Raw genomic sequence first — 23,868 nt, 5'->3', positions numbered from 1 at the left:
TGTGTGTAGGATGAATTGGGGGCAATCTCAGAGGGAAGACACTAGAATTTAAGGGAATTGGGAAAGGCTACTTGCTGAAGGTGGGATTTGAGCTGAAATCAGAAGAAATCCAGAGAAGCCAGGAGGCAGAGATGAGGAGGGAGAGGGTTCCAGGCAGTGGGGCAGCCAATGGAAATGTATAGGATTGGGAAATGGAATGTCTTGTTTGAGGAATAATAAGAAGGCCAGTGTCCCTTGATCTCACAGTATGTGGAGGGGAATAGGCTATAAGGGGACTGGAAAAGTAGGAAGGGTCCAGGTTATGAAGGGTTTTGAAAGCCTAACAGAGGATTTTCTATTTGATCCTGGAGGTAATGGAGAACCACTAAGTTTACTAAATAAGGGCAGGGTAGGGACCTGAGTTTGAGGAAGATCAGTTTGGCAGCTGCATGTGGGATGGATTAGAGTGGGGAGGGACTTGAGGCAGGGACACCAACCAGCAGGCTAGTGCTAGGCAGAAAAGTAAAGCCTGTGAAGTGTGTCTGGTATCCCATCATTCATCACTTCAAGATTTATTAAGTTCTTCCCATTTTCCAGGCTTAGGGCTGGGTATTGAGAATACCAAGTCAAGAAATGAAAAATCAGAAAGCTTACAATCTCAGCTAATCTAAGATAGGACAATAGAAGGAAGGAAGGAAACAAGCATTTATGAAACACATACTATGTGCCAGGTATGGTGATAAGCGCATTAAAAATATTATTTCATTTGAATCTCACAACTAAAGAGGTAGGTGCTATTTAAAAGTTCAGAAAATTGAGGCAGACAGAGATTCAAGTGACCTGACATGGGTCACACAGCTAGTAATATCTGAAGCTGAATTTGAATTCAGGTCTTCTTGACTCCAGGACTCTATCCCTTACACTACCTGGTGGCCTGGTAGGTAGGACATGGAATGGGGAAGAAGGAGGAAGAGAGTTACAGAGACGGATGGGATGTCAATTATAACATTTACATAGAAATAATATAAAGGTAGAGTTTGTGATAAGAACAAAGGAAGGAACAAGGCAAGATTCTAGAGAATTTGAAACTGGAGAGAGTATTTTAAGCTAGAAAGAGCAGGGAATGTGGTACATGAGTTAGGCCTTGTCAGAAAAGTAAGAGATAAGACCTTCTGGCTTTAAAGCTCATGGAAGGTCATTGTTGAAAGGTAGTCTATTGGTATAGCATTGGGTAAATAATATTAATATTAATAACAATAATAGTAGTAATGATTTACATGGTGCATTAAGGTTTGCAAAGCACTTTACATATATAGTCTTATTTGATACTCACCAAAAATATCATGAGGTAGGTGCTATTATTATCCCCATTTTACTGGTCCATTCAGTAAACATTTATTAACCACCTACTATGTGCCAGGCATTGTGCTAAGCCCTAGGGATACATGAAGAAACAAAAGATAGTCCCTGCCTTCAAGGAGCTTACAATCTAATGAGCAAGTTTAGGCATAGAGAGGTTAAATGACTTCCTCAGGGTTACACAGCTAGTTTCTGAGGCAGGATTTTAACTTTACATCTTCCATATTCCAAGTATAGAACTCTATCCCTTCTGCTACCTAGCTACCTCACTGCCATGAGGAGAGAGCATATTCCTGGCATGGAGAGGGTATGTGGGTGTGTTGGGGGGAGGGGTGACCTACTAAAATGCAGAGCTGGGAGAGGACTGGAAGGAGATGGATTTCCCAGAGGCAAAGGGGCCTCAGCCTTCCCAGAGTTCTGGCCTAGGGGTTGATCAACATGGGTTCTAGGCAGGGTTCTAATCCTACCTAGTCGGGTAACCTCAGAGATGCCACCTGACCCCTCCAGGCTTTTGTTGTCTCCTCTGTGGAAATGAGGGATTTAGAGCAGATAATCTCAAAGGCCTGATATTCTATGAGTCTTTGACTTCCCCCCCAGGTTCTTGATGCCCTTGAAGCAGCCAGGATTCTCTGCTACAGATTCTTGCTTTTCCCTTGTTCCAGACCATTCCTGACCTCCTATCTCCCCATCAAAACCTATTTGTCCTGTATTCTGTTTATTCTGATCCTTGGTCTCTGCTAGATCATAATTTGTGTTTATATAGAGCTTTACAGTGTACAAAGGGCTTTATAGATATTTCTTTTTACCCTCTCAGCAATTCCAATAGTTAGATTTGACAAATACCAATTCTTATTGTACAGATAAGGAGACTGAAGCTTAGAAAGGATAACGACCTTCCCATGCTCCTACAACTAGTAAGTGATAGAGCAATGAGCCAAGTCCAGGCCCTCTGACCCATAGCTCAGTATTCTTTTTGTTCTTAGTGTTCCCTCCTCCACCCCCTTACCCTAATCTTTCCCATGCAAAGTCTCGCTCAAGTTCCATTTCCTGCTTGAGGCCTTCCCTGGCCCATCTAGCCCACGGGGGCCTTTCTCTTCCTCTGTCTTCTCTCAGTTCCTATAGCAGTTACTATCTATATCACTCCTTTGGTCCCTTAACCATATAGGATGATGCACTGTTACTTAACTGTGTCTTCTCAACAAGACTGTAAAGTTCTGGAGGGTGGGATCCATGACTTGCTTCCTCTGTATGTCCCTCAAGACCTGCTTAGCAGTGTGTGCACATAGTATGTGCTCAGTATATATTTCTATTTCTGGAAGGAAGCCAGTCAGGAGGGAAGAGGGAGGGATAAAAGAGGAGAAGAAAGAAAGGTATAGAAGTCATAGAAAGGAGAAAAGGAAGGGAAGGAGGGAAAGAGAACAGAGAGAAAAAAGGACAAAGAGGGGGATAGAAGACATCCAGAAAGAAACAAGGGAGAGATGGAGAAGATGAGGGAGAGAAGAAAGGAGCAAAGAGGGGGATAGAAAGCAAGAAGGAGGGAAAGAAGATAGGCAGAAAGACCGGAGGGTAAGGAACAATAGGGAGGAAGGGAGGGAGAATGGGTTTGTGAAGGGTCTTGGATTTTCTCCAGTGTTAGAGAATCTCTAAGTAGGTGGTCACACATTAGTGTAAATTCTGTTTGAACAATGAAAAATCCACAAAGTATAATGTGGTTTTTTTTTGAGCCTTGGCTCAGCAGGAGTCTCCATTTTATTCATCTCACTGTGCATGAACTGAATCAGTACAGAAGGGGGAGGGAGGGGAAAATGTACTTTCATGTAACCCTGAGTCTGCTGAAAAAGGTCATTTTGATAAATGACTGATGTTGCCAAAATCAGCATTGTTTAGAATTGCAACTGATGTTTGCAGTCCTTTACTTCAGGCTTCTTCCACTAAAATTTTCCCATACCCTTTCATCACTCATCTCTTTAAAATTCCCTAGCTTTTCTGCATCTCAACTGGGTGTATGCACTTGTGGGAAGCTGCTCCTTGGTTTGTGTTACTTGGGACTTTGCCATGACTTCACTGCAGGGGAATAGAGTTATTGCTTTGGGTCCAGTTTCTTAAAAAGGGCCTACCCTGAGCACTGGTAGGCCAGATGTCTCTAGAGGAACATAGAATCCTAGAATACTGAGCTCAAAGGGAACTTAAGGCCACATCTAATTCAATACCCTGTCTTCGGGCCAGTAGATACCAAAGTCATCACATACAGAACATTTCCTCCTCACCATGGTGTCATTTTTGAAGTTGCCACATAGGCCTAGGTTTGCAAGGCTAGTTTATGGTAGAAAGAGCTGGACTGGGGAGTCAAAAGGCTGGGTTCCAGTCCTGACTTGACCACTTGCTAGCTACATGACCATGGGGTGGTCACTTTAACTCTTTTAGTTTTAGTTTCCTCATCTACAAAATGCTGGTTGTAAAAATGCTTACACATATATTTTTCCATTTTCTTTTTTTTAACTATTTTTTTTTTACAACATGGTTAATATGGAAATATATTTTACATAACTTCACATGTATGATGGGTATCATTGCTTGCCTTATCAATGGATGGTGGTGTTGGAGGGAGAGAGAGAATTTAGAACTCAAAATAAAAATAATACTTGTACAACCTACTTCATGGGGTGTTGTGGGGCTCAGATGAGATGATGTATATTAAATACTTCATAGCAATAAGATGTGAGAGTGTGAACAATAACTCTGCTGTTAGCCCTGTGACTTTGGGTAGAGTCTGGGCTCCAGTTTTCTCACTGATAAAATGAGAGCTTATGCCTCTAAACCACTTTGGCCTCAGTTTCCTCATTGGTAGAATGAGAGCTAGGCTAGGCATATAATCTTAGGTATCTATTAAATTGTATGGACCTCAATTGCCCTTTTGTTAAATGAGTTTGGTCTGATGACCACTAAGCTCTGTTGTGGTACAATAGAAAGTAGAAAAAACAAGTCAAAAGAATCAAAAGACTTGGAGCCAAATTTTGGTTCTACCACTTAATGCCTGTGTGACCTTGGGTAAGTTACTAAATCTCCCTGGGTCTTAGTTTCCTTATTGTCAGTTGAAGAGGTTATACTCTTTTGGTCTCAAAGGCCCCTTTCATGTCTAACTCCTATGGTCTTCTGACTAAGATGGTCCTTTCAGATTCTAAAGATCCATTACTCTTTTTTTTTAAGCAGTTGGGGTTAAGTAACTTGCTCAAGGTTACATGGCCAGTTATTTTGTGTGGGTGCCAAGTATCTGAGGCCGGAACCAATTCTGGGTCTCCCAACGACGGGGCCAGAGCTCTTACTCACTATGTCACCTGGCCACCCTAAGATCCATTACTCTTACTCCTAGGCACCCTAGGTAGAGCTCAGATATGCTGCCACTGGGTAGAACATGGTGCCTTGGCCAAACTCACATGGCAATTTGATGTAGTGGGAAGAGCCAGGGCAGAAGATCTGAATTCTAGACCTGGTTCTGCTACAGATTAGTCACATGAGCTAGGGAAAATCACTTGGCATCTCTGATCCCTAATTTCCTATAAAATGGGGATAATTAGACCTTCATTGCTCCTACCTCTTCATGTTATTGAAGATGTAAAACACAGAAAACTTTGTAAAGAGAAATCTAGATATCAGTCCTTGCTATGATGAATGATTCCTCTGGCAGGAGAAGAAAGGGCTTCTCAAGGTGTGGTTTGCTGAAATGGAACTAAGTTTGCCTTTTCTCTCCAGAACAGAATTCTCCAAGGGTAGCAATTAGATCCTGGACTTGTTGCAGACAGACTCTCACTTAAAAAGACCATTCTCTTTTCCTACCTGGTACATTTTGAAAGGCATGGAGACAAACCTTAGTAGGTTTTAAGAGTAGTTATGAGGTGATCTTAGTAGTAACCTTTCTCTTGAGCCTAAATCTTACTCCTGGCCTCTACTCTTACATCTCCAACTGCCCATTGGACATTTTGAATATTATACTCAAGAGAGGACTGCCAGGAAAAAAAAAAACTAGAGTTAGGAGTTGGGGTGTCATGTGAGGAACAAGAAGAATGTCACTGGATCATTGAGTATGTGGAGGGGAGTCAAGTGGAAACAACTACGGACAAGGTATATGCAAGGTAAATTGGAGATAATCTCAGAAAGACGGCACTAGCATGAAGGAAGACCAGGAAAGGCCACTTGCAGAGGGTGGGATTTGAGCTGAGTTTTGACGGATGCCAGGGAAGCCAGGAGACCAAAGTGGGGAGGGATAGTGTTCCAGGTATGGGAGACAGTCAATGAAAAGATGGAGTCAGGAGACTGAACATCATGTGAGGAACATGCTGGTCACTGGATTGTAGACTGCGTGGAGGGCAGTAAAACATAAGAAGAAAGGAAAGATAAGAAAGGCCAGGTGTGAAGGGCAAAGATTTTCTCTTTGGTCCTAGAGGTAACTGGGAGCCACTGGAGTATATTGAATAAGGAGGTGAAATCTATTCTCACCAAAGTTCTGAATGCTCTCTTAGTTGCCAAATCCAATGGATTTTTCTCAGTTCTCTTTCTCCTTGACCTCTCTGCAGTCATTGACAATGTTGATCACCCTCTCCTTCCTGATATTCTCTTCTCTCTGGGTTTTTGGAACACCCCTCTCTTCTGGTCCTTCTCTTACCTATCTGTCCACTCCTTCTCTGTTTCCTCTGTCAGATTTTCATCTACATAACTGTCTCTAAACCTAAGTGTTCTATAAGGTTCTGTCCTGGGTCCTCTTCTCTTCTCCCTCTATAATATTTCACTTGACGATTTCATCAACCTCCATGAATTTAGTTTTCATCTCTATGCTTATCTGCCCTAACCTCTCTGTTGATCTCCAATTGTCTTCTAGACATCTCAAACTGGATGTCCAGTAAGCATCTTAAATGAAACATGTTCAAAACAGAATTCATTCTGTTTTCCCCTAAACCCTTCATACTTCCCTACTGTCCCTATTACTATAGAGGACAATACCATCCCCCAGTCCCTCAGGCTCCCAACCTAAGAATCATCTTAGATTCTTCACTATCTCTCATCCCTCTCATATTCAAGCTGTTGCCAAAGCCTGTTAATTTTACGTCTGCAACATCTCTTCTATATGCCCCCTTCTCTCTTCTGACACTATAGGCCCTCATCACCTCACACCTAGATTATTGCAATAGCTGCAAGTGGGTCTGCCTGCCTCAAGTCTCTCCTCATTACAATCCATTTCTAGTCAGCCACCAAAGTGATTTTTCTAAAGCACAGGCTTGACTTTGACCCTACTCAATAAACTTCAGTGGCTTCCTATTGTTTCCAGGATCAAACACAAAATGCTTAAGGTCTTCACCTCCTAGCCCCCTCCTATTCTTTCAGTCTTCTTACTCCTAACTCCCTGTCCCCTGCTCTTTCATCCAGTGACACTGGCCTCCTGGCTATTCCTTGAGCAGGACACTCCAACTCTCAACTGGGCATTTTCTCTGGCTGTCCCTTGTCCCTGGATGTTCTCCCTCCTGATTACCACTTACTGGCTTCCTTTAAGTTCCAACTAAGATCTGTAAGATCTCTAAGAAGTCTTTCCTAACTCCCCCCCTTTTTTTTGCTTGTTTTTTTTTTTTTTGGAGGGGGGAAGGTAGGGCAATCGGAGTTAAGTGACTTGCCCAAGGTCACACAGCTAGTTTTGTGTTAAGTGTCTGAGACCGGATTTGAACTCAGGTCCTCCTGACTCCAGGACTGGTGCTCTATTCACTGCGCCACTTAGCCGCCCCAGGGTAGGGATGATATTAAGGAAATCTAATATCATATGCAGTGTTCCACCCCATAGTATCCCACCTCTGCAAAGACAGGTGGGAGGCATATTCTCCTATCTCTTCTTTTGGGCCAAGCTTGGTTACCATCATTTCACAGAAGTGTTCTTTCTAGTGACTCATATTAAGTGTTTATGGAACTACTCTTTTTGGGTTATGGGCCATTTTCAACATTTCATATATATAGTAAGTGAATCTAGGTGATAAAATGTAAATTTAGTCATAATAATTTCTTTAGCCAATTTACTAATAATGAGCTGAGAGACAGAAGGAGGTATGACATGTGTGGGAGAAGAGAGATGTGAGTACAGATTTAAGAAATAAAAATGCAACATGATAATAAATCAATCAATAAACATTTATTAAGTGCCTACTATGTGCCAGGGTGAGGCAGCTAGCTGGTGAAGTGGATAGAGTGCTGGGCCTGGAGTCAAGGCACTGACAACTCCTGACTTCAAATCTGGCTTCAGACACTTACTAGTTGGGTGACCCTGGGCAAGTCACTTCACTCTGCCTCATTTTCCTCATCTGTAAAATGAACTGGAGAAAAAAATGGCAAACCGTTTCAGTATCTTTGCCAAGAAAACTCCAGATGGGGTCACAAAGAGTCAGACATGTCTAAAACAACAGCAATGACGTATGCCAGGCACTGTGCTAAGAATATAGTCAAAAGCCAATCTCTACCCTCCAGGAGCTTGCAATCGAATAATCTTATCTGTAGGATAATCACCTTCACATACATTATCCAGATTTATCGGTCATGATAACCCTGTGACGTACAGTATTACTGTGCTCACACATGGTCCACAGCTTAGGATGCTTCATTAGTGTTTATCTACCATCTTAGTCACGACAGATAACCTGGTCTGGTAGAGACATCACTGGACCTCACATTGAAGAAAGTGAGCTGAGGTTAAGAGTAGTGCTTAATAGAACTGGGCACGGTTAACCTAGAGAAGACTTAGGTGGGGCATCATGACTTTACTCGAGTTTTGAAGGAAGAGAGATTAAAATTCTTCTGCTTGGTCCCAGAGGGTAGAGCTAAGAACAAAGGGTGAAAGATGCAGAGAGGCAGATTTAGATTTGATGTAAGAAACACTTCCTAACAATTAGAGGAGAAGAGATGGGGAAGGGAATAAGTATTTATATAATACCTGCCCTGTACCAGGCACTATGCTAAATGGATATTTTACAGATATTACTAGAGGCAGCTAAGTGCTATAGTGGATGAAATGCCAGGCCTGGAGTTTAAATCTGACCTCAGACACCTACTTACTGTATGACCCAGGGCAAATTACTTAATTCCTGTTTGCCTCAAGTTTCCTCATCTGTAAAATGGGGAGGATATCAGCACTTATCTCCCAGGGTTATTGTGAGGATCAAATGAGATTATATTTGAAAAGCAGGTATCGAAGTTCCTGGCGCATAGTAGGTGCTATATAGATGTTAGCTATTGTTATTATTATTATCGCATTTTTTGAAAATAGAATGGGCTTTCTTGAGAGGTTATAGGTTCCCCCTTGGTGAAGTCTTTAAAGTGAGGCAAGATGGTCACTTGTAAAGGATACTTCTCATAAAGAATGGGTTGGAATAGATAGAGGTTGTCTCAGGTTCCCTCCAAAGTTGAGTTTCTCTGATTAAATCCCACTTCTATTGCTTGATGTGGGACCTTGGGCAAGTTACTTAACCATCTCTGAAACTAAGTATCTTCATCTGTAAACTGAAGATAATACAGCACTACCTCACAGGGTTGATGAAGAAGTTCTTGTGCTTTCTAAATTGCAAAGGATGGTATAAATGTGAGATGCCTTTATTATTAATTATCTTTCAAAGCATGGCTTAAATGTCACTTCCTACTCTATGAAGACATCCTTGAATCCCCCAGCTGGAAACTTCTTCCCTGTGATCTGAAATGAGGAGCAGGATGAATACATTCAGATGCCACGATTTCTTCCTCCATGGACCAGGGATGGTTCTCATTCACCTTGTGTATGAGTGTATAGGATATAATAGGTGCTTAATGAGTGTTTGTGCATTTTTGGATGAGTGAAAAAATGTCCATTTGCTAGAGGAATCAATTAAGTCCTAAAATGGGTCTTGGAGGACAATGTGATCTAGTGGAAATCTACCTTTTTAGTAGTATGAGTATAGGACTAATAGATAAGAGGCTGATAGGTTCTGGGCCTGACTCTACCACTTGGCTGAATGACCTTAGACAAATGTCTTAATGTTGGTGGGTCTCAGTTATCTTATCTGTAACATAAAAATCATTCCATTTCACAGATATTTATTAAGTGCCTGCTATATGCAAGGCATTGTGCTAGTTGCCAGGGTATAAAAAACAAAACAACAAGTCTTTTCTACCCTTTAGGAGCTTATGTTTCTCTGGGGAAGGTGGGGATATAATCATGATAACTCATATTTATAGTGAGTTACAGTTAATGAGATACTTAGCTCATAACCTGATGAGGTAGATAGCACAAGTATTATTATACCTATTTCATACATAAAGATTCTGAGGCTCAGGCTAAGTGATCTGTCTGATAATAATGTGTCAGAGTCAAGACTCAAAATTCTGATTTAAAGGGTTTGAAGACAAGAGGTCTCTTCCTTAGAGCTCTCTTGAACATACCATCTGTCTCTAAATAACTATGAGTTAGAAGACTTCTAAGACATGTCAAGCTCATTATCTGCAAAGCTCCCAAGTGCAGTCCAAACCAGATTAAAATGTAATTGGGAAATGTTTAACAAATAAATAAAAATACCATACAACATACATAATGTTAATTTGTGGTTTTCTAAGTCAACATGTGGCCACAGGGATCCATTTTTATTTGAGTTTGACACTATTGTTCTGAGGTCCCATTCCTTATTCCAACATTTTGTGTTGGAACATCCCTTCTGGCTCCAACATTCTGTGACTCAGCCAAGGTCATACATAGCTGGTGTTAGAACTTGAACCAAACTCTTGGTTCCTGGTCTTGTATCATTTTCACCAACCAAAACCACTTTGTGAAAGAGGTCCCTCATTCTTTTTTTTTTTTTTTAAAGCAATGGGGTTAAGTAACTTGCTCAAGGTTACACGGCCAGTTATTTCTGGGTGTGGTGCTAAGTATCTGAGCCTGGATTTGATCCCCAGGTCATCCTGACACTGGAGCCAGTGCTCTTACTTGCTGAGCCACCTGGCCGCCCCTCCTCATTCTTTTTATAATTGGTTTTCTCCCTGACTCCAGATGATTTTTATAACTCAAGGGATGAGACAGAGGGAGAGAGAAGGAAATATTCTGGCCAATTTTTCTTCTGTAATAAGCAGATGCTCTAAAGAAGAAATATTTAATGAAGTAGGCTCAAGTTGCTCTGTTGCTTGCTCTCAGGCTGAGAAGGTGGCCCCTCGTGGTGGGGCTGTAACACCATCTGGACCTTGGCAAAGCTGTTTGTAATCATTCCAAGGAGACCTCAGAATCCATTCAGAATTATCTCCAAAATTTTGCCCTTTTGGTTCTAGAATTGGTTTCCATGCAGCAGGTTTTGCCTTTAGCCCACATTCCCCATGCTGACTTGGCCCATCCTCACTGCCACTTTCTATTGACAGACCACCATTGTGGGTATGTTGTTTCTATGTCCCAATCCCTTACCTACCCCTAACTTGGACAGGTAGGCTTTTGCCTTTAAGCAGGATGTAGCTTCTGTTTCACTCCATGCTTAGTCTTCTTTTTTTTTTTTAATTAAATTTTATTTTCAGATTGGCATTCTCTCCCTCCCACCTCTCCTCACCTCCTTCCCCAACTGAGAAGGCAAAAAACCCAAAAATCTCTGTTACAAATAAGTATAGTTGAGCAAAAAAAATTCCCACATTGTTATGTCCCCCAAAATACAACCTTATTCTATAGCCCTAGTCTATCACTTCTCTCAGGCAGCAGAGAGAATGTTTTGCCATGGGTCCTTTGGAATTGTCATACTAGTCTTCTGATAAAGCATATGACTAGGGAGGCAAAAGGGCTCAAAACTGTGCCATAGGAGGACTGACTGTCAGAACTGGGCATTTATAGCTGAGGGGAGAGGGGGGGAAACTTAATGGCAACATGACAGAGGTCTTCAAATATCTAAAAAGTTGTCATGTCAGGAGAATGTGATAACTGGTGTTTATTAAAGCTGAACTTTAAGATTGACAACGTACTTTGCATATGTTGCCTCATTTGATTCTCACAGTTGCCCTGTGAGTTTGGTGCTATTATTATCCCCATTCTACAGATGAGCAAACTAAGACAGAGAGGGTAAGGGATTTCCTGGCACCACATAGCTAGTTAAATATCTGAAGCAGAATTTGAACTTAATTAGGTCTTCCTGACTCCAAGTCCAGCATCATCCACTATGCCATCTAGTTACAACAATAGGGAATAGACATTCTGTTTGGCTCCAAAGGGCAGACCTAGGCCCAATGGATGGAAGCTAAAGGAAGACAGATATTAATGCCATGCAAGAAAGAACTTTCTGACAATTAGAGCTGTCCCAAAATAATACATGCTGACTCAGAGGGTAATGAGCTCTCCATTGCCTTTTTTTTTTGCTTTTTGGAGGGCAAATGGGGTTAAGTGACTTGCCCAAGGTCACACAGCTAGCGGTAAGTGTCTGAGGTAGGATTTGAACTCAGGTCCTCCTGACTCCTGGGCCAGTGCTCCATTCACTGAGCCACCTAGCTGTCCCTAGAACTCCTTTTTTTTCTTCCTTTGGAGGGGGGAAGGTAGGACAATTGGGGTTAAGTGACTTGCCCAAGGTCACAAGACTAGTTTTTGTGTTAAGTATCTGAGGCAGGATTTGAACTCAGGTCCTCCTGACTCCAGGGCTGGTGCTCTATTCACTATGTCACCTAGTCAACCCTGAGCTCTCCATTTCTGAGGATGTGCAAGCAGGGGTTTGATGACAGGGGTGTGTTGGAGCTAGCTCCATTTAGGACTCAATTTATTATTTTATTACAATTAACTAAAATGAGGTTTGAAGAGGTTAAATAATGTTTATCATTTAAACAATGGAATTCTGTTAAACATTATTTAAGCTCTTCAAACCTCATTTTTAAAAAATCACTTAAACAATGGAATCGGGTAGTGAGGTGATACAGTGAATAGAGTACTGGGCCTGGAGTCAGGAAGACCTGAGTTCAAATCCTGCCTCAGACACTTACTAGCTGTGTGACCCTGGCTTAACTCTGACCCACACTTAACTCTGTTTGCCTCAATCTCTTCACCTATAAAATGAGCTGGAGAAGAAAATGGCAAACTACTCCAGTATCTTTGCCAAGAAAACCCCAAATGGGGTCATGAAGAGTCCAACATGATTGAAAAATGGCTGAAAACAATGGAATTGGCAGACTTGAGACTTGAATCCAGGTCTCCTGACTCTTAACTTCAGGGCTCTTCCCCTCTACCACATGACCCCGAAAAGAGAGGGTCTTAACATTTAACAACACTAGAATAGAGAATATGATGAATGATAGGCAAGAAGCAATTAAATTCAATAAGCATTTTTAAAGCATGTAGTAGGTGTAGGGCAAGGTGTTTGGAATTTGAGTAGAGGGAAGGACCCAGATGTGTGCTTTCGTAGGTGTAAAGAACTTCTGGCGAGGAAATTTCCTCTCTCAATGAGGACTGGCATCTGCTCTGGAACTTCTAGTGTTAGAGACACTTGCCTGGGAGCAGGGAGAGTTTGGTGAATTGTCCAGGGTTGCACAGGCAGTGTGTTCTAGAGGTAAGAATGAAGCCAGAGAATGACTACTCTCAAAGAGCTTCCATTCTGTCCAAGCATTATGGGGGATTCAAGGATACCTCTGAACTTTGGTCCACAGGCCTCTTCCTCTGATTTTCATCTCACTTCTCTCCTACCAAAAAACAACCTTTCCAATGATCCTGTCTTATCTCACACACACCTACAGTGTTTTTGTATTTTCCTTTGAACCTTGAACCTATGCCTCCTTTTCAATCCAAAAGAAAATAGAATTTATCATCTCAGGACCTGCCTGGAGGACTAAAGGTCACCAGTGACAGAACATATTTGTCACTCTCAGATCTGTAGTGTGACCTGAAGAGGAAAGTCATATTTTTCTTCAGATGAGTCAGGCCTGTGGTTACTGAGGAGACGAGAACTGAGTCGATAAACCTTTCCTGTCCCATATGACTGAGCCGCTTCCTACAATTCCTCCTAATCATTGCGTTTCTTTGCCTTGCAGCTGTGTCAATGAGTATGGAAGATTATGATTTCCTGTTCAAAATTGTTTTAATTGGAAACGCTGGTGTGGGGAAGACGTGCCTAGTCCGACGTTTTACTCAGGTAAGGTGTTCTTGGTAGGGACAGAGGGAGTTGCCCTGGGATGAAGTCTGGGGAGGGATGGAATGTTAGTTTCAGTCATAGGTAAGGACAGTTGATGGGGTGGGTAACTGGTTCCAAAATTCTAGCATTCGGACCATACTTCTAATTTGGTCTTTCCAAATGTAATAGGTTTATATACCAATCAGTCATTCTCAGATTTTTCTAATATTTGTGACAATTCAAGGTAAAAAACTCCATGGGCTATCTATTCAGACCCATTTGTCACTTCTTAGAATGAATGAGAAAAACAGTTTTGTTTCTAATGACACATTGATGTGGGACTTTATCAAAACAACAACAAACATTTGTTCATAAATGGGAGAATTGGATTGTACAACAGAACCAAAAACTGTTTTGAAGACCAGAGCTGTAACTAAAATGGGACTATCTCAGCTTTGCTTAAGGACAACAAAATTCAGAGGGCACAAAAATTTAACATGAGCTGACTTAGTAGTATAGAAGCACCCGATTACAAATTAGGAATTTAACACCTAGTTATCAAGAATAATTAGCTAAAGTAGGAAGTTACTAGACCATGGTGGGAATAACAGTCATCTGTGAGCCTCTATAATGTAAATTTCCATCTGATCAAATAAATTTGTTTTAATTACTTCTTGGATTATTTTCATATTTTGAATTACAAAGTTAATTTATTGGCATATGTCATGTTCTTTGCCCTCATGCTAGAATTGCTAGTTCCAATTTTGTTAAACACTAGACTCTGAGAAAGAACTGGACTTGGAGTCAGGAAGACCCAGGTTCAAATCCCACCTCAGACACAAGTGACCGTGAGCAAGTCACTTAACCTCTGTGCCTCAGTGTCCTCATCTGTAAAATGAAGGAGCTGCACATCTTAATGGTCTCTAAGGTCCCTTCTAGTCTATGCACCTAAATATATAAATATAGCAGCATGCACCCTAGCATACTCAGGATGACTGCTAGCACAGGTTCCTAGATCTGCTTTTCTAAAGGAAAGCAACTCAAAATGGGTTAACAATCTTGCTCTAATCAAACATATGTCATTTACCTAATTCAGGGGAAAAAGGTCAGCATCCTGAACTTCAGAGAACACAAACTGAGGTTACAAGCAGACAGAGAAACAGATCAGCAGACAGGGCTTCCAGCTGTCTGACCATTACATCCATAACTATTCAGTTACCAGAGAGGGAAGCAGCAATATCTGGGTTTTCAAAGCCAGGGGGCTCAACGGCTGCCCAGAGTCTTGTCTGGTCAAATCACACAACTCCTTTCAAAGTGAACCCCAAAGCAAAATCTCACATCAGGGTATATATAGCCTTCTCCTGGGTCATAGAAGGTCACAACCCTCTTGACCCACTGCCCAATCACAAAGCAACAAGGTGTGGGCATTCCTGAAAAACAAGCCTCCCACCACAAGCTCCATGTGACCACATTCAGCCTATTAGGGGCAGACTATATTTCAAATCAAAGAAGGTTCTCAGAGCCACTTAAGCCTATCAAAGGGCCTAGGGGCAGGGAAAATCTTCAGATTCCCATTCCCATAACAATAAATATAGATTTTAATATTCAAGTGACAATCTAGTACTAATTATAGATATATACATACAAAACCACAAAGTGTCCTATGAACCATTTTAAAGTTAAATGGAAAATATATGTATAAATACATATACATATATACACATATGTACTCACTCACATATATGTGTGTATATGAATATATAGAAACACATTTGGATTTGAGCTGGATATTATTTGGTAATATTGGGATCCGTATGCATATATACATAACTATGTGTGTATATATGTATGTTTATATACATATATGTTTATATTTACATATTTCTCCTAAAATTATTTGGCTGGAATGAAAACCCAGAAATATTCTCTGGACCAAATATGAGCTGAAATGGCATGTTATTTAGCTTGCAGACCTACTTGGCATAAGCATAGATACTCTACTAAAAAGACCAGTCCCTAGATCATTTAAAGAAACCTTGTAACTGTGGGCTTTGAGAACCATTGCTTATAGGTTTCAAACCTCTTTATAAAATAAAGGAGGCTTCTGAATTTGACCATCTTTCTGTATTTCTCCCAACTTTTTAGTTTATGTTTATACTATGCTTGCAGAATTCATATACATTATCACTCTCATTTTGCAGATGAGGAAACAGACTTAATGAGATGACTTGGCCAAGGTCCCATAGCTAGTTAGTGATGGAGTCAAGACTTGGATCTAGGTGACCCGACTCCCAATGTAGTGCTAAGTTCCCACTGCACCATGTTCTCTCTGTAAGGAAAATGAAAAGATGGTTCTGCTGATATAAGTCCATATGCTCTGTGTGTTTCTTCTGCCTCTATGAGAGGTGGTTTGGGAAAAGATCAAACCTGGCTTCTAAACTGGGGCAAAGGAAGATTCATGTGTCAGATAACATAGCCAGGAGGTAACCTTGGAGCAGGATTAGCTGGGGGAGTCATTGGGAAAATGTCATGGTTTTCCCCGTTAATTGGAAACTGAATGCTAGGTTCTTCTCTTCTCTCTTGGTGTGTGAGGTCGTAAAAGCAAGTAGTGAACAGCAGGTATTTGAGTCTAATCAGCCCCAGAATTCAACTGGAAATTTGTCTGAAACAAGAAATGGTTTCAGTTCATGTGAGCCTCAGCAATCTCCTTTGCTGCTTGAAGGTGAACGAAACAACACAAAGACAGCATCAATTCTATGTGTCTTGATCATAAGGGTGGTTAATGGAGGGTGCCTAGGTGAAGACTGCAATCCAACAATGAAAAACTCATTATGTGCAAAGCATTGTGTTAGATGTTAGGAATAAAAAAGACAAAAACTATAAAAGAAAAGAAAATAAATATTCTCCGCTCTTTAATTGTTTACATTCTATTGGATTAAATCCAATTTTTAGTGTTGAAAAGGATGTTAGCCATCACCTTTCCCGTTTTGTAGAACAGGAAATTGAAACCCAGAGGAAGCAAATGAGTTGCCTAAGATGAAATGGTGTGTTGGTGAACCAGAACTTGAGCTGGAATTCAGGTCTTCTGACTGCTAGTCTAGTAATGAGAATAATTCTCAAACTTTTTAATTCTATAGCACTCACGACCACATCTTTGAAAGTCTCAATTATACAATGAAAATTTAAAAGTACCTTCCATTTTCATGATTCATTCTGTACTCCCTTCTCCCACCCCATGTCTATTCTTCTCTTCTGGTTTTCTGTTCACTCTTCAAGTGGAAAAAAAAAGGCATTTTGCTTCAGTACTTTCTGCTCACTAGAAAGTTTGAACAAATTTGATTCAGCTGTTTTTTAGTTTTGTGAATTTGGAAAAAAGACAGGGAAGAACATTGAGAAGTTTTAAAATTTTTTTTGGCATTTGTTAAGTTACAAAACAGCTGGGGCTATAAACTTGAAGCTTGGCAGGCCTTTGATTCAGTTGAGCCAAATGAGAATGAAATTACTTCAATATTTGTGTGTAAAGTTATGAATGTTTACATTTACATATTTTGCAGACATGCAGGGGAACATTTTCTGTTGGTTACAGCCTCTGTCTGGGAGGGGCAAACTTTAATTAAAGAGCTCTCTTGTTAGGGACAAGCTTAACTAAGGATGGCCCAGTTACAGCTGCCATTTAAAAAGTCCCCAATATAGTCCATGTTAGTTTTTTTTGGTAGGAATATATAGGAATATTTGGGGTGGGGTGATTGTAGGGCTATTTACTGTCATCTTTTTTATTGTGTTATTTTAAATTCATTTTTGCCAGCTTTAGAGTAACTAATTATGCTGCGCCCGGTTCAAAGAACACTAAGCTCTCCACCTACAAGAGTTACCCACCACTAAATTGGAATGGGGGGTGGGGTCCTCATTAAGCGTCAAGCCCCTAGTTCCTTGGAGGTACTTCTAGATAGGCTGGATGGTCATTTGGTCGGGAATGCTGTTGAGGGGATTCATGCTTCACCCAGATAGGGGGATGGGCTAGATCAGTGGTTTCAAACTCAAATAGAAACAGGGCCACTAAACCATATACAAATATCCCTGTGGGTCACATATTGACTTAGAATATAACGTTTTAACATTAGCTATGTTCTAGTGTATTGTTATTTCATATTCCAAATGAATTTTAATCTGGTTTGGAAAACTCCGGTGGGCAGCAATGGGCCATGTGTTTGATAACTCTGGCCCAGACAACTACTAAGATTCCTTCAAAATCGAAGATTGCTACAAGATAAATCTCCCACTGTTTGGAAATTCCTGTCATTTCTAATTCTTTATTTTACAAATGAGGAAACAGAGGCCCAGAAGTTAAATGATTTTCCCAAGATCACACTGATTCACATCAGAACTAGGGTTTGAAACTAGGTCCTCTGATGCCAATTAGCATACTTTTCACTATACATCCAGCCTGCTCTAATAAGCTATCCTCTACCTTTTCTTCTACCAGTCTTCTTCCCACCCCCATCCTTTATAGATACATATCCCCAACTGGCCTATCAAAAGATTGCCCTTAGGATCTTGGCCTCAGTTATATCTTGTGGAGGAAAATCATAAAGAAAAATTGGGAGATTCTTGAGCATTAGAGCTTTAGAGTTAGAAGGGACTCTGGAGATGACTGAATGCAGTCCTTACTCCTCTTCCCCATTTGGCAGGAACCTGGAGCCCAAAAAGGTTGGGGGACTTGTCCAAGGACACACAGGGAGCAACAGAGTCAGATTTCAAGCCTGGGTTCAAATTCAACAGTCTTTCTGCTCTTCTACTGAGCCAGACAGTTTACCACTTGATATTGATAATTTTTGTTGTTGTTTTTTTGGAGGGCAGTTGGCGTTAAGTGACTTGCCCAAGGTCACATGGCTAGTTTTTGTGTTAAGTGTCTGAGGCTGGATTTGAACTCAGGTCCTCCTGACTCCAGGGCCGATGCTCTATTCACTGTGCCACCTAGCTGCCCCTTATATTGATAATTTAATTGTTTCCCACTCCCCCTGTCCCCTCCTTAGAATGTAAGTGCTTTGAGGGCAGGGATTATTTCATTTTGTGATTGTATCTTCAGTGCCTAGCAGAGTTCCTTGTTCATGGCAGAACACTTAATCAATGCTAGTTGAACTGAAAAATAAAAAAAAGAAGGGACTCTAAAACCAGCTTATTTTTAGGTAGTACTTTAGGGTTTACAAAGTATTTTCCTCACAATGATCTTGTTTAGGCATCTACCTCACCTCACAGGGCTGTTGTGAGGAAAATGCTTTGTCAGTGGTCAAGTGCTATTTACAGTGAGCTATTTCTGTTCTTATTTCTGCAGGTGGTACAAACAGGATCATTAGCCTTATTCTTGAGATGAGGAAGTTCAGATAGAAAGGTGAAATGAATTGCCCCAGGTCATGTGTTTAGTGTTACTATGACTGGTCATATGGCAGAATGAAAACAATAACCCAGGTCTCCTTGCTCCTGGGTCTGTGCTCTTTTCATTATTCCAAGATGCCTCCATGAAAACATTTTCCCCTGTTCTTCCTCCACCTCCAATTTCCCATTCAAAGGTTACACACTGATGCTTTTTTAATTTGGAAATATTTTTGAGGAATAAAGTAATACTCGAATGCTTCATCATGGTTTGGAGGGCACCTCTGAGTTCTCAGTATGCTACTGGAGCCTAAGCTCTGGCCAGTCATGCCAGGATGAAAAAGCTTTGAGAATGGTCCCAGCAGCAGAATGTGTCTGCTTGCCTGGGACCAACCTATCAGCAGAAGAGAGGCTCCTCACTATTCTGGTTGGTGATGCATTCTTTGGCTATGGCTACCCATGGAACAAATGAACAGTACAAAATTGTCCTCAGTCCTGGGTGAGCCCCTTTCCTTTCTAGAGTAACTCTGTCAGAGTGGCAAAAAATGATGTAGAGGGTGCTAAAAATCAGCAACACACTATGGGCCAGTATGGATGGGTTTGGACTCGCATAATTGGAAGACGTATCCACATAGATGGGAACAAAAGTGTTGTTTATTGGTCAGGTGTGTAGGAGGTTTTTTTTGTTTGTTTGTTTTTTGCTTGAGGCAGCTAAAGTCTGGGGGTAAAAAAGAGGATGCTGGGGTGGCTAGGTGGCTCAGTGAATAGAGCACTGGCCCTGGAGTCAGGAGAACATGAGTTCAAATCCAACCTCAGACACTTAACATGAAAAACTAGCTGTGTGACCTTGGGCAAGTCACTTAACCCCAACTGCCCTCCAAAAAGGGAGGAGAAAAAAAAAGAAAGAGGATGCTAATAGTAAGGGGAGCTGGATCTTTCCTAAATGCCTCAACTTGAATACAGTGAGTGGTGATGACAGTGCATGTTTCTTGGAACTTGGTCATCATATTTTGTTTCACTCAGGTTATGATAGGAATCTGTGGGAACCTATTCCCTCAACTTAACCCCCTCTCCCTTTCCTGCCTCCTACTTCTTCCCTCTCTAGTTATGCCTTTGGTGATAGATATAATTTTTTTTAAATCGTTTTTTTTTTTTTTTGCTTTTTGGAGGGCAATTGGGGTTAAGTGACTTGCCCTAAAAATCAAGTTTCATGCAGTCATTCATCAGACATTTATTAGGTACCAGCTGGATGCAAAATACTGTGCTAAAAAGATAAAAACTCTAGATGTGACAGTCCTTGCCTTCATTGAATTTATAGTTTACTAGGAAGATTTGAAGATACAAAAATGCAATAAAAATATTACACAAGTACATTACAGGTGTACAAAACAAAATGTCATGTGAGGGAGGTGTCAGAAAGTTATAAAAAGAAGGGAAACTCCAATTTTGATTGTCATCATTAAACATGGTTGTAATTCCGTGACCATGTCCTAATCCTAAATTCTTGGTTAATATCTCTTGTCTACAACAGCCTATGGATTTTATATATATATTTGGGGGTTTTTTTTGGAGGGCAATTGGGGTTAAGTGACCTGCCCAAGGTCACACGGCTAGTTTTTTTGGTGTGTGTTAAATGTCTGAGGCTGGATTTGAAGAGGTCCTCCTGACTCCAGGGCCAGTGCTCTATTCACTGCGTCACCTAGCCGCCCCACTATGGATTATATTTCATGCTATTTTATCCATACTTCTTGATTTTCATTTTTAGACTTTCATGGTCTTGTCTCAATAGCTATCCTTTCCTGCCTTTTCTAGCTTCAGTCCCACCTCTTCTTTTCCTCAAACCTTCTATCTTTATTTTGATGGCTTTTTACTTGCTTAATATTTCTCCTCTTTACTCAGAATAGGTAGGTATTTTAGGGTCAGGGTGAAGATGAGGCAGCCCTCGTAGAAAAAGGAGTTTCTCTGTACAGAAGACACATCAATAACCATTTATTAAGCACTTACTTGTGCAGATACTGTGCTAAGCCTTGGGGACACAAAGACAGTCAGCAGTCCTAGTCCTCAAATGTTTTACATTCCATCAGGAGAAAAAAATCATGAACATATATAAGTAAATTGAAAATATATATATGAAGTAATTCAATTTGGGGGCAAGGAGAACTAGCACCTGGGGGGAGTCAAGATAGGCTTCCTGAAGGAGAGCCCTAGGGATTCTGTGATGCTGAGTGGAAGAAGGCATGCATTCCAGGGGTGGAGGGGCAGGCAGGGCACGGAGTGTTGTGTATGAGGGACAGCAAGTAGGCTAGTCTGGATGAACTGTAGGGTCTGTCAAGGAGAGTAGGGTGCAGTGAGGATGTCAGCGCAGATTGGAATCAGATTTTGAAGGGCTTTCTTTACATGTCAAATGAAAGAGTTTTGGTTTTGAGCAGGAGAGGTGACTAGGCTGGACCCAGCATTTAGGAATATTGGCACATCAATCAGCTCAGTTCAGACAAAGGATCTACCTGCCTGGTACTGCTGCATTGCACTGCAGAGTTTATTTAACTCCACTGTTTTTTTTTTTAGGGTCTTTTCCCACCAGGTCAAGGAGCTACTATTGGGGTTGACTTTATGATTAAAACAGTGGAGATTAATGGCGAGAAAGTCAAGGTAAGTTTCTAGAATTTTAATTAGACACTCATTGTGTTGTTTGTGAGGTTAGAACAGTGAATTTTATTGTTGATGATGACAATAATAAAAATTGCCAGCATTTATATGGAATCTAGTATGTGCCAGGTACTGTGCTAAGCCCTTTACAGGTATTATCTCATTTGGTCCTTACAGTAACTCTGGAAGGTAGGTTTCATCATCCTCATTTTATACCTGAAGAAACTGAGGCAAACAGATGAAGTGACTTGCCCAGGGGCAAACAGCTAGTAAGTGTTTGAGGCTGGATTAGAACTCAAATCTTCCTGGCTCTAGGCAGAATGCTCTGTCCACTGTGCTACCAGTTGCCTAGAAATATGTTATATGTGTGTGTGTGTGTATACGCACACATAAGTGTATATCATATGATAGCCATACAATGTATGATATATATGATATAGATGGCACACATTTTGTATTGTATGTATAAATAACCTATGTGTATGTCACATGCATGCATGTATGAGCTCAAGTAAACTATAGCCATTAGCCCATGCAGAGGTGTTTATTTCTAAAAGCAAGAAGAATCCTTCCAGCACCTCTGTGAAAGCAGGTGGGATGCCCTTAACATATGGGATGGATTGAAAATTTAAAACTATTCTATCAGAGGATCAGTTGAAGAACCTGGGGATGTTTTGCCTTGAAAAAAGAAGACCGTAGGTGGGGATTGATTATTCTCTTTAGATCTTTGAAGAACTGCGCCACTGAAGGTGTTGGTCCCAAAAGGCAGAAGTAGATTCAGTGGATTGAAATGATAGGGAGGCAGATTTTGACTGAATATTTGGAAAACTTCCTAACCATCAGAGGTATTAACACAGGTTGCCTTTTCCAATCATCCACAGTGTTGAATCAGAATACAGATCACCATTGCTTGAGCTAGGTTGTTGAGGGCATTCATACTTTGGGTGAGCCTTTTCCAGTTTTCTGATTCCATGATTCTAGGTAAGTCAATAATGGATCACACTTTTTGCAGTAGGCAAAGGGAGGATTTTTCTTATTAGAAATGGAGTGGTTATAAAATAGCCTAGCATTTCCCATCTTAGAGACAATTGTGATTTGATAGAAAGACTGCTGTATTTAGAACTAAACTAGGTTTGCAGCCTGGTTATATGACATCATGAGCTAAGCAACTTTAACATTTCCCTACTATTGTTTTTATTTTCCTCATTTGTAAAATGAAGGAACTGAACTGGATGGTCTTTAAAGTCCCTTTCAACCCTAAAATTGAATTATCCTATTTCAGAGATGAAACATTAGAGACAATTTAGTAATTCCTAGATTCAGTCTACCGAACAGTACTGTCTCCTACGAACTTTATAAAAAGATCCCACTGAAGATTATGTTCTATTAATAACTGCAGGTCATATATAGATCCCTTTTTTTCTCTCTCCCTCTACACCCTACTCCTAACTACGAATTCTTTGCATGTCTTTTGACTTCAAGACAATAACTTTCCAATCAGCTTTTAGGAAACTACTGGACTTACTTTTTAAGTAAATTGAGTCATTTAGTAGTATTGATAAGGGCCCCTTACTTGAAAATCCCTATTGTGTTACAGTACCAGAAATTACATCATTATAGAATCATTCCTCTGGCAATGCTCTTTGCCCCACTTCACAGAGGTCTTGAAATGAGGATGGTTGGATTTTACAATGAAGTTGAGTCCCTTAAAGGAAAAACATTAATAATAAAAATAGCAGCTCCAATGTTCCAATGGAAAACAATGTAAGCATTAAGATACTGATTTAAACATTGAAGATTTAACACTAGACATTTTGGATTTCTAAGACAAAATTCTTCCTTCACGCTAGGTGCTTTAGAGACATTGTGTTGAGAGATACAGAAAAATTCAGAGACAGAGAGGGAGGGAAGGAAGGAAGGAGAAAGATGGAGAGAGACAGAGACAGAGATACAGAGATAGAGACAGAGAGAGATAGAGAGAGAGAGAGACAGAGAGAGACAGAGAGACAGAGAGAGAGAGAGAGAGAGAGAGAGAGAGAGAGAGAGAGAGAGACACAGAGAGAGAGAGAGAGAGAGAGAGAGAGAGAGAGAGAGAGAGAGAGAGTTAGGGATAGAAACAGTGGATAGGCAGGCCCTTTTGGAAGACTATCTTGGGAGCCCCTGCAGTCAGCTGGCTCTCCTCCTCAAATTAGTCCCTCATAGCAATGAAATCCATACCAAATACAATAATGAATGGTGTGCTAAGTGTACTGGAAAACAAAAGCAGGACGTGAAAGCCATGTGAATGCCAAATAGAAAATTCAAAAGCTCAGCATACTGGGGTGACAGTGAGTGCAGAAAGGGAGGAAGAGAATTGGGCAGAGGAAGACCTTTGCAAGTTTGATGCTTGCCGAAGAAGAGGGGGACT

General features: G+C 40.8%; 1 protein-coding gene across 2 annotated transcripts in view; it reads left to right on the top strand.

Annotated features, from left to right (window-relative positions):
* The window catches only part of RAB30 (RAB30, member RAS oncogene family), a 117,302-nt gene that overhangs the window by 82,709 nt on the left and 10,725 nt on the right, over nucleotides 1-23,868 (top strand). For both annotated transcript variants that reach the window (XM_069070957.1, XM_069070958.1), the window contains 2 exons: nucleotides 13,366-13,466; nucleotides 21,381-21,464. In XM_069070957.1, the coding sequence (XP_068927058.1) occupies nucleotides 13,374-13,466; nucleotides 21,381-21,464 (177 nt within the window). In that variant the 5' untranslated portion in view covers nucleotides 13,366-13,373. The remainder of the gene's footprint in view (nucleotides 1-13,365; nucleotides 13,467-21,380; nucleotides 21,465-23,868) is intronic.

Source organism: Petaurus breviceps, unplaced genomic scaffold (assembly GCF_028583685.1).
Source record: "Petaurus breviceps papuanus isolate PSGF00001 unplaced genomic scaffold, PetGlider_PUasm1.0 90823, whole genome shotgun sequence".
NCBI classification, from domain to species: Eukaryota; Metazoa; Chordata; class Mammalia; order Diprotodontia; family Petauridae; genus Petaurus; species Petaurus breviceps.
The sequence above is the reverse complement of the archived record's forward strand: the minus strand, read 5'-3'. Positions and strand labels throughout refer to the sequence as shown.